At 47.1% G+C, this 10,503-nt stretch overlaps 1 protein-coding gene across 1 annotated transcript; it reads right to left on the bottom strand.

Moving 5' to 3' along the window:
* Window positions 1-4,357: 4,357 nt before the first annotated feature.
* On the bottom strand, window positions 4,358-9,439 carry RDR6 (RNA-dependent RNA polymerase 6). Its single transcript, XM_048695583.2, has 2 exons — window positions 6,586-9,439; window positions 4,358-5,552 (listed from the first exon to the last, which is right to left on the bottom strand). The coding sequence occupies exons 1-2, from the start codon at window positions 9,352-9,354 to the stop codon at window positions 4,668-4,670; spliced, it is 3,654 nt and encodes a 1,217-aa protein (XP_048551540.2). The 5' UTR covers window positions 9,355-9,439; the 3' UTR covers window positions 4,358-4,667.
* Between the last annotated feature and the right edge of the window lie 1,064 nt (window positions 9,440-10,503).

Here is a 10,503-nt window from a genome sequence, read left to right on the forward strand (position 1 = left end):
CGAGATTGTCATCCTGGGGCCCGTATTTCTACACAATATGTTCCCCTTTGAGAGGTTCATGGGAGTCCTAAAGAAATATGTCCGTAATCGCACTAGGCCAGAAGGAAGCATCTCCATGGGCCATCAAACAGAGGATGTTATCGGGTTTTGTGTTGACTTCATTCCTGGCCTTAACAAGATAGCTCTCCCTAAATCGCTGTATGAGGGGAGACTGACTGGAAAAGGCACTCTTGGAAGAGACTCAATAATATGCAGGGACGGATATTCTTGGTCTCAAGCACACTACACAGTTCTACAGAACTCTACCTTGGTGACCCCGTATGTCGATGAACACAAGAACAGTCTGCGCTCCAAACACCCGGAGCAGTATGACGACTGGATTACATGTGAACACATCAGGACTTTCAGCAGTTGGTTGGAAACACGTCTCAGAGGTGACAACACTGTATGTGATGAGTTGTACTTGTTGTCCAGGGGACCATCTTTGACTGTATTGACTTACAAAGGATACGAGATAAATGGGAATACATTTTACACAATCGCCCAAGATCAAAAGAGCACCAACCAAAACAGCGGTGTCCGCTTTGATGCAGCAACCGAGAGCGAAAAGGATACATATTATGGTTACATAGTGGACATATGGGAACTTGACTACGGACCTGATTTTAAGGTCCCTTTGTTTAAGTGCAAATGGGTCAATCTGTTAGGCGGCGGGGTACAGATAGACCCACAGTACGGAATGACAACAGTGGATCTGAAAAATCTTGGGTACACTGACGAACCTTTCGTCCTAGCCAATGATGTGGCACAGGTTATCTATGTGAAGGACATGTCTACCAAACCGAGAAAAAGAAAAGATAAGGAAGCGAATACATCATACGATGAGCCAAAGCGCCACATAGTTCTTTCAGGAAAAAGGGACATCCTGAGAGTGGACGGCAAGACAGACATGTCTGAAGATTATGAAAAGTTTCATGAAATTCCTCCCTTCAATGTCAAGGCTGACCCAAGCATCCTAATAAACAATGAAGATTATCCATGGTTACGGCGCAATAAGCAAATGTCACAAGCGAAGAAAAAGTGAAGACTTTCTCCCACAACTATTATGATGATACCATGCCAAATTTGTAACAGACGAGTATGCTATGCCAACTTTTTCAGAGTTCATTTGAAAACTATGAATTTAGGTCGAATTTTCTCTATAGGTGCATCTATGTTCAAATTTTAACTATTGAAATTTGAAAACTAATGGCACTAACAGAAATTTTATATTTTTTTCTAAAACTAATGGCACTAACAGAAAGTTTATAATTTTGCTGACCTAAAAGCAAAAAGAATTAAAAAATAAAGCAAAAAACAAAAGAAAATAAATAATACAGAAAACAAAACAAAAAAACTAGAAAAAAAATAAAAATAGCAACAATAAGTATTTTGTTGTAAGTAGAAACAAAATAAAATAAATAAAGCAACAAAGAAAACAAAAAACTAAAAAAGTGTTTTTAAATTTGAAAACTAATGGCACTAACAGAAAGTTTATAATTTTTCTAAAACTAAAAGCAAAAAGAATTAAAAAAATAAAGCAAAAAAAAAGAAAATAAATAATGCAGAAAACTAAACAAAAAAACTGGAAAAATAGGGCTCACCCCTATAATATTTTATAATTTGCTCCCCTGAATTCTTCCATGCAGTGTATTTATTTTAAAAAATAGCTATAAACTAGAGCACATTCATGGGCAAAGCTACGTAGGGACTTGGGTGTACAACTGTACACCCATTGTTTGCAGAACTTTCAGGCCTCCTTTGGTTCATAGGATAGGAATGTTACAGGAATAGGAAAATCATAGGAAATGAGATGACATGCATCTCAATTCCTATAGAGAAAGACATGTCATTTGATGCATAGGATAGGAATTTTTCCATTGAGTCTTAGCTAATGTTTTTTCCCCTCCAAAATGTGAAGGATCGATTCCTATCCTATATAGGAATAGGAATCCATTCCTATAAACCAAAGGGCTTCAAAGGAAAATTTCCTTTGCAAATCCTATCCTATAGAAATCCTACGAAATTCCTACAAACCAAAGGAGGCTTCAAGGTGTGCTCCCTCGTACGTGATGCATCGCCCAGATGCAGAGGCCGGGGGTCTTCCTCTTTTTTTTTAAAAAAACCTCGTACACGAGGGCACCCTAAGCGCTATAGGGTTTCTCGTGCCTCCCGTCGGCGTTGCCACCGCTCTATCTCGTCTTCTATGGTCTTAGGGTCATGGAAGCGCAGTGAATCCCGGTTCTTGCGGGCGCAGAGCGCCGTTTTCAGATAGTTTTTTAATTTTTGATAGGGTTTGTGTCCTTCTCAGAGAGGCGAGGCGGCGGAGACTCTCTGAAGATGAAATTAGGCCCTCCCCGCCTAGCCCCCATCCCGGTGGTGTTTCTAGCATCGTCAGAGGGCGTGTGGAGGTTTGTCTCTGGCGGATCTCGTGGGATTCGGTCGGCTTTTATCTTCGATGGATCCACGTGGATCCGATCTTCGTCCGTCAGTGTTCATGTGTCTACAGGTTGGATCCTTCTGATCTATGCTTCTCGTCATTAGCGGCGGTTGTTGTCCTAGTGCGCTAGTCCTGTGGGGCCTTAGCACAACAACTTCCCAATTGTCTAGTACAACAAGGTTTGCCCGGCTTCGATGTGGGAGGGGCAATAACGCCGACACACCTTCGGCTCGCTCCAGTGCTTGTAGCCGTCGCTAGGTGGTCTATATACCTGGATGTATTTTTTACTTCTGTTGTTCTTTGTACTACCTTGATAGTGGATGAATAGATTGGAAGTTTTTCCTCACAAAAAAGAACCTATGTAGCAATATACATAAGAAAGGAAACATGAGTAAAATTGCAAATCTTACGGACTCTATACACCATTGTTTGGATGTTGGCTCCACCACCGATCCACTACAGTTCATATACGATGAGAATGTAGAGGTGTGTTATTCGCACATATTCTATTCTCGATAAACTCAATACTATAAGTTCTCGCATCAACGCGGGGGGTGTCATCTAGTAGATATCATGGTCGATGTCACCTACAATGTTTAGGTTGTAGCTTGAAGTTAGGGTATTAGAAAGACGGTTACCAAATAAGCTAGCACCCTACATCCTTTGGAAGAAGTGTGAAGAGTATGTATGTATACATAGTAGTAGTAGTAGTAGCAGCAGCAGCAGCAGGTATATTGTTATGTGTTGGGTGTCTGGGCCATCTCCGCCATCTGCAGCCCTGCTGGCCGGCGCAGGTGCCTCCTTCTTTTTGAGGAAATGCCATCATGGCGGTTTGAAAAAACTTCAACTAAAACCTCTGAAAACTCTGACTTTCACACAATAGTTCGAGAGGTCTCCAAGTTTCTAGCTGGCACATCTGTCGCCATATTGGCCTTCCAAAAATAATAGTTAAAGTCCATAATATTAAAATTGCGAGCTGGAAAAGGGCGTTCTTCGTAAATGGCCGCGGGTGCCTCCTCCTTACCATCGCAGGGGTACCAGGTGATGATGGCCACCACGACAAGGGTCAACACCCGATAATATATAAAAAGAATTAAAGCGCCTAACCTACGGCTCCTCTCGTGCATTCACAGCGCTAGTAGCCTTGAGGTCTTCATTGAGCGACATGTGTCCGGTTTTCCTTCCGGTTAACTTTGAGTTTTTTAACACAGTTCTTTTTTGGTTTTGTATTGTACCACTGAAAAAATAGCACACTATAACATCACTAATAGCATGTTTTAGCGTTTTGAGCGATGCCTCACTAGATAATTGTGTATACATAGATGTACAAGTACAACTTGTTAAGATTAGTCGTGACATGGACTTGGTGAATCACGGCTTAGCTAAACTAGGTTAAAAAAAAGCAGGAGAATCTGCAATGGGAGCCCGCATATCCGCCACAAACATCTGGCGACCTGCCGATCACTACTTGGACAGAAAATTGCCACCCAACTAGACCTGCCCAAATGTCCGCGCTCACCGGCACCCCATACCCAACCCATATTCCGGGCACCTAACACCCGTCGGTCCGACGGGCGCCTTCTCCGGTTTGCTATATATGTTCGAGGTATGTACATCATGAATGTTGCATGGCTTTGTATGAAAATAAATATCGTCAAATGAGGAGTGTGGTTGTGATACGAAAATACATAGTCAAATGGGGAGTGTGGTTGTGATGTGTGAAATATGGGGGATGACCGGGCGCTGCCCATGGACACAACCGGACGCGTCCATCGTCTGGGGGCTCACTTTTGCTATGTGTGGTTGTAAATGCTCTAAAAGAACTCAAGAATAAGGGATTTTGTAAATGAACAGTGGAAACCCCATGTTCCCAAGTCATATTCAGAAGGCCACAAGGACATACTACTACCAGATCAGTTTTGACAGTTGAAAAATTCAGATAGCACCATTGCTGCAGGCCTCACACACACAGACACACACACAGTCAGTTTTGGCAGGGTTATGGAGCATTTATTTATGCAAGTACAAACACTCCTGGTACCTAATTAAGAGAGTTTCCAACAAGTTGGGCTTGGGATACATTAACCCAGATAAGAATCGTGAGGCATGCGCTGCAGATGGCATGGCAAAAGGGCAGAGTGGTCTTGCTTCAGTACGTGCTGCAGGGGTCTGCTTCACGCCAAGAGCATCACAGGCTCCCAGACATGTAGGCAGCGAGCCTCTCGATGGGCCTCCGGCGGCCCACCTTCACTCCCCCACGGCACCGTAACTTGATCCGCGCCAGGTGCTCCACCGGGATCCATGCAAAGCTAAGCCTCGCCGGCGCGTCCTCCTCCTCGCGGTCAGGCTCCAGCGCCTCCCTCGACCTCTGGACCCATTTGGGGTGGTAGGTCACCTGGTACCATGCCGAGGCCTTCATCTCGTACACCCGGTTCCTCTCGTCGTCGTCCAAGACGGCCTCGGTCTGGCCCGGCGCCTCAATGCTCTCGAAGATGGCCCGGAACTCCTTGCGGAGAGCAGAGTAGGCGTTCTTCAGCCTCTCCTTTATGTCCCCCTGCTTCCTGCTGTTGTACTTGGGGAGCGACCATATGTGCTCCGTCACGAGCTCCGCCTCCGTGCGCACGCCGTACTGCTTGAGCAGCGCGTCCAGCTGCGCCTCGTACGAGCACTTGCACTGCCACGCGCTCGACAGGAAATCCGCCGCGCCGGGAACCTCCATGTCCGTGTCGTAAGGCAGGTCGTTCAGCGTGCAGGTTTCTTCTGGGACCAGATCGCTGCTGGAGGCTTCTTGGATCGATCGGTAGAGCCTTCCGAGGATCTTCTCTGATTTGTAGGAGATGGCATCATCCTTTCCCATGAAGTCGGGGTAGAGTTTTGGTCGAAGGGCTGGCGGCATCGACACGATTTTGCCCGTCTTGGGGAAGTCAACAGCGAATGCTGCTAGTTCTGCCAACTGAATGCACTTCTCGTCCATTGCTCCATACTCGCTCATATCGGCATGAACAACATGAGCATTGCTTATCGGACCCAGTTTCTCATTTACCATGTTCTTCAAAAAGAAATCAACGATGTCCTGTTGTTAACAGTACAAAGACCTTGTATTAGTAAATATTGTATTGAAAAAGAGTACTAATATTTATCACAACTCAAGGACGAAGCAATTTGAAGAAACCGGATGAAATGAAGATGCACCTTATAATTTGTGTATAGTAGCTGCTTGTATCAGATCAATTGGATGATAAGAGCATATGTTAATTTACAAAAGCAAAGAGAAAGAGCTAGTTGATTATGAACTGAAAAGTGTTTATGCCTGAGTAATAATCAGTAGTTCTTGACTTCAATTTCAACCTATGGAAAGAACTAACTTAGCTTTTGGAAACAGGGTAATCTCACTTCAAATGAAGCAAAAGGGGTATCGATCTACAACTGCAATACCAGACATCTGGCAAGTTAAATTTATGATTGTACTCTACAGCTACAGTTTTCCAAGAATAAAATCAAATTATATTGAAATCCAGCCGTACACATTAGGCTACCTTCAGAATTTGTCAAGCCTTTAGCCCCTACCTAATACACACAAAAATATCAAGGGTGCAAGTTTTACTTTCTCTGGGTCATTGGATCGACTCGACTCAAAACTAGTTTAATTGAACTAATCCAGATCTCAAAGCAAAGGAAATGGGATATAAATGAAGTAACAAAGTGCTTGCTGGGTTGTCCCTAAACAAATGTAGTTAAAGCTATTGTCATCTGTTAATCAAATTAAAGACAATATAACCAAATAGATAGGTCAAATGGGGAGTAGACATTATAATCCAACAGTTCAAGAAGTTTAGGGTTTCCCATGCCAATTAACAGGCATGGAATTAGTAGGAAGAAACAGAATCCCTGATTCAGGGTCCAAACTATGATACAATTTCCTTGACTATTTATATTTAAGTTGTTTATTTAGCTACGGCAGGGATTATTTCAGTAAGAACACTAACATGTTAAGCAGAAGTTACTAATAGGAAGACATCAGAGAGGTGAACAAGTATTTAATGGAATATATCCATACACTGAATTTTCAGGGAAGAAATGCATAAATGCCAAGGTTACTAACTTACAGATTGGGTTACTTTGCGCGGTAATTGTTTTGCTTCGGCTGGGGAGTAGTCCATAGGGTTCCAGCTTCTTTTGCCCGGTGGGATAAGTTTTTCATCCCAGGTCACAAAGTATAGATCCCCATCAAGATCACTCCCAGATGCTTCATTGGCGTGTGGCCTCTCGCCATTCTTGGGAAAGACCAAGCAATCAACAAGGTGATGCAAAGCAGGCACATCAATGGCTTCAAGGATCCGGACATCCCCTGGATGAAGGCACGGATTCTTTGCCATTACAACAGTACCTTTAACAGTCTCTGCATTGTTGTTTGCTGAGTAAGATCTTGGTCCATGCTTCAGCAGAGAATTATTGAGTACTGGAGATGAGGCCCGAATAAAGCACTGTCCTTGCTCAAGGATCCCAAGTTCATCAAGGCAGCCCATCAACCACCTTCCCTTGGGAACAAAAATCCTTGATTTTTCCAAAAGACCCAGTAGCTGTGAGGACCTTATAGCCAACAGCAATGCTTTCAGGTGCGGCTCAGTTCCAGGTGAAATGCCAGCACTCAACATCAGTGCTGCCGTGTTTCCTTCGTCAGCACAAGAGGTGGTTACAACGTCAAAAGCAACATCAGTGTCAGTCAAAATATTGTTGAGATTAGACAGCATGTCTTTCTGCATTTGTGAAAAGACAGCATCCGGGACATTCAAGGAGGAGAGTAATGTAATGATCTGACGGTTTAAGAATCCTGGCTGAAACTTTGTCCATGAGACCACCTCTAACACAGTGTGGGAAGAGTCAAACTTGTGCATGCTTGGCCTCAGGGAAAGCTGTATCCCATCATTCTCTCCTTCCCAGACAGCTATAACACCCTTGAAGCCTGCATACCTGATCTGGTAAGCAGATGGGGGATTATCTGTCAGTTGCAGCTTCTTAGCGACTTCCAGTGCAAGTTCCCGGGTAATCTTGCCGATTCCATCAGAGAAAACGTAGCCATTACGTTCAACATCCTCAAGACACTCATTGACCTCATGTGGCTGCATCACCACCGTTGCATATGTCGATGAGAAGCACTGCCCCATCCGAGCAGTATGCTTTGCTACATTCTTACTTGTGAACCGGCCCATCCATTTCCTGATACTTTCCACGGTTCTCGTTCTGTCCGTTCTGTCCTCTGCAAAGAACCAGGCAGATCTGTCCCTCAGCTGGTTTGATGAGAATGCAAGAAACGAGTATTTCCGGCCACACATGTGGAAACCTTCTGTCAAAAATGTCTTGACACGCTTGTACACCGTTGTCTTATGCTGCAGGAACGAGTTTGACATCAAATCCTTGACGATCTGAGCAGCAGAGAAATTCAGCACATTGCTGTTGAGTTGCTGCATGCCCTCATCCATAAATGTTACCCTGAGGAACCTGTTCGCGACTACGCGATAATGCCGGACAACACGGTTAGAGCGCTCCACTTGCGGCGGCAGGCAATAGGCCCTGGTGGGCGTGATCACCAGCCTCCTCACCTCAGAATGGTCATCCCCAATCTTGCTGTTAAGGAGTTTGGGGTTTCTGGCAACCCTGTCCTGCAGATTCTTCAGCCTCCGGCACGCATCAAAGACCGGAAATTTGATCCCCCAGAATTCCTTGAGTGCAGCCACATTGACATCCTCCTCCCTCCCCTGGAGCAAACTGTAGAATTCAGGCGTGAGCTGGTGCTGATTGATCACTCCCTTGTGCACCAGCGCGTTCACGAGGAACAGCACCGGAAACTTGATCCCCTCGGCGTGCTGCACGCAGAAGAAGAGGTCCTGCATCCGCTCCCCAAACTCGGGCTCGTCGCGCACGGTGAGCCCCCTCCTGGCCCCCCACCCACCGCCGCACTCAACGACGGTCACCCTCCTCTCCTTCATGTAGGCCAGCGCGCGCTCCATCTTGGACCAGAACCGCGCCGGGATTGTGATCCTGTAAACGCCGCACCGCCCGATGGCGCCGCTGGGGGTGATGTCGGTGGTCCGGATCCAGGGGTCGTCGTCGTCGAGCAGGTCGAACGGCACGGACTCGTAGATGTCGTCGTCCGCCGTGCGGTAGTAGACGAGCGGGGCGGACGAGAGCCGGAGCAGCAGCGAGCAGTCGAGCTTGAACACCCTGACCTCGGCGACGTCGCGGACGGGGAACTCGAGCTTCACGTCGCAGCGCATCACGACGGCGGCCTCGCGGAGCTCCTTGAACGCGAAGGCGGTGTCGCGGGCGAAGACGAGGCGGCAGGAGCCGTCGAACGGGTCGACGGCGAACTCGAGCCCGCCGGCGCCGTCGTCCGGGCCGGGGCAGCGCCAGGCGGCGAGGAAGGCGTCGGGGGCGGGGAGGTCGCCGGCCTCGAGGCGGGACCCGGGGAAGCGGAACGGCGCGACGCCGCGGCGGCGGGAGGCCCGGAGCGCGCTGTCGGGCGCGGAGGCGGCGCGGAGCGGCTTCCCGGAGAGGATGAGCTCGCAGCGGCCGGCGGCGTCGGCGGCGCGGCGGGCCGCCTCCGGGCGCGCGAAGTGGACGAATGCGTGCGGCGGCACGGGGACGAGCCGCTGCTGCGCCTGGCCGGGGGCAAGGGCGGCGGCGGCGGCGGCGGCGGGGAGGAGGAAGTCGGGGTCGGCGTCCTGCGGGGTCGTGGAGGTCTTGACGCGGCAGCGCCAGACGGGGCCCGCCTCCAGCTCGAGGAAGTCGGCGAGGTCGCGCGCCCGGACGGCGGCGTCGAAGCCGCCCAGGCTGACCTGCGTGGTCACCAGGTCGCCGGCGCGCGGCGCCCCCATTGCTGCTGGCGGCGGTTGCCGCGGCGGCCGGCCGGAGGGGATTGGTTTGGGTTTGGGGTCGGTTTTGATTAGCGGAATCGTGAGGGGCAAAAATATATAACCGCGACGAGGGTGTGAAAGGTGTGATGAAGGGTGAAGCCGCCCTCTTTTTCTTCACTCATTTATCATTTTTCATTCACTCATCAATCAAGGAGATGAATGCATGTGGAAGCAAAAAGAGGAGCAAAAAAGATTGACTGCATTCATATTGGTAGCATGGTTGTGATCTTGGAGCAGCCAAATTATAAAGACAATACTTCCACTTTTTACTGTTAGAAACCATAAAGATACTCTAGTCTAGTTGCTAGTAATTCTCAAGTAAATATTTTTTTCTACTACCTCCTCCTTAATGTATATAAACTTATAAAGCACCCCCTCGAAATTTAGGGCTCCTTTGATTTAAAGGGTTTACAAAGGAATTTTGATGGATTTCTGTGGACTATCTTTCATAGGATTTCTAGAACCCACTCAAACCTCTTTGATATAATCCTTTGTTTTTCTACGATGCAATCAAACAACCCACAATCATATGATTGAGATTAGCATGACGTTCCAATCCTATTTTTTTATTCCTGCGTTTTTAGAATCCAACGAATCAAAGATGCCCATAGTTAGCTATACGTAAAAAATAATATCATTTCTATACCTACTAATAAAGGGAGGTAATGTTTTTGGTTTGGTTGGTCCGGTGATTTTCGTCCGCATGGAACTGTCGGGGACGAGGGATCTGTCGTACAATTCGTGAGGTTGTGGCCCTCTTAAAGTCAATTCCCTAATGCTCGGCTTCCTCCTGGAGACAAGGCAAGTTGAAGTAGAAAAGTTGAAGCGGAGACTTGGTCTCAAAGGATTTCGTGGTGTTGCAAGTTTAAACACGATGAAACTTTACGATGATTTTTTTTCTGAAACATAAGAGATCCTAGAAGCTTCGGGGAGAGACCACTCTGCCCTTTGGCCATGCCGTCCCATCTGAAGCATGCCTCACGTTGTTATCTGGGTATATGTACCCCCAGGCCGAAGTTGTTGCAAATCTCTTGCTACCAGGAGTGTGTATAGTACAAAAAATAATATCAGTATTAGTTTAATCTGGCTTAAACCTGCTCCCTACCCTGC

The sequence above is a fragment of the Triticum urartu genome, chromosome 3A (assembly GCF_056163025.1).
Source record: "Triticum urartu cultivar PI428250 chromosome 3A, HENAU_Tu73, whole genome shotgun sequence".
NCBI lineage: Eukaryota > Viridiplantae > Streptophyta > Magnoliopsida > Poales > Poaceae > Triticum > Triticum urartu.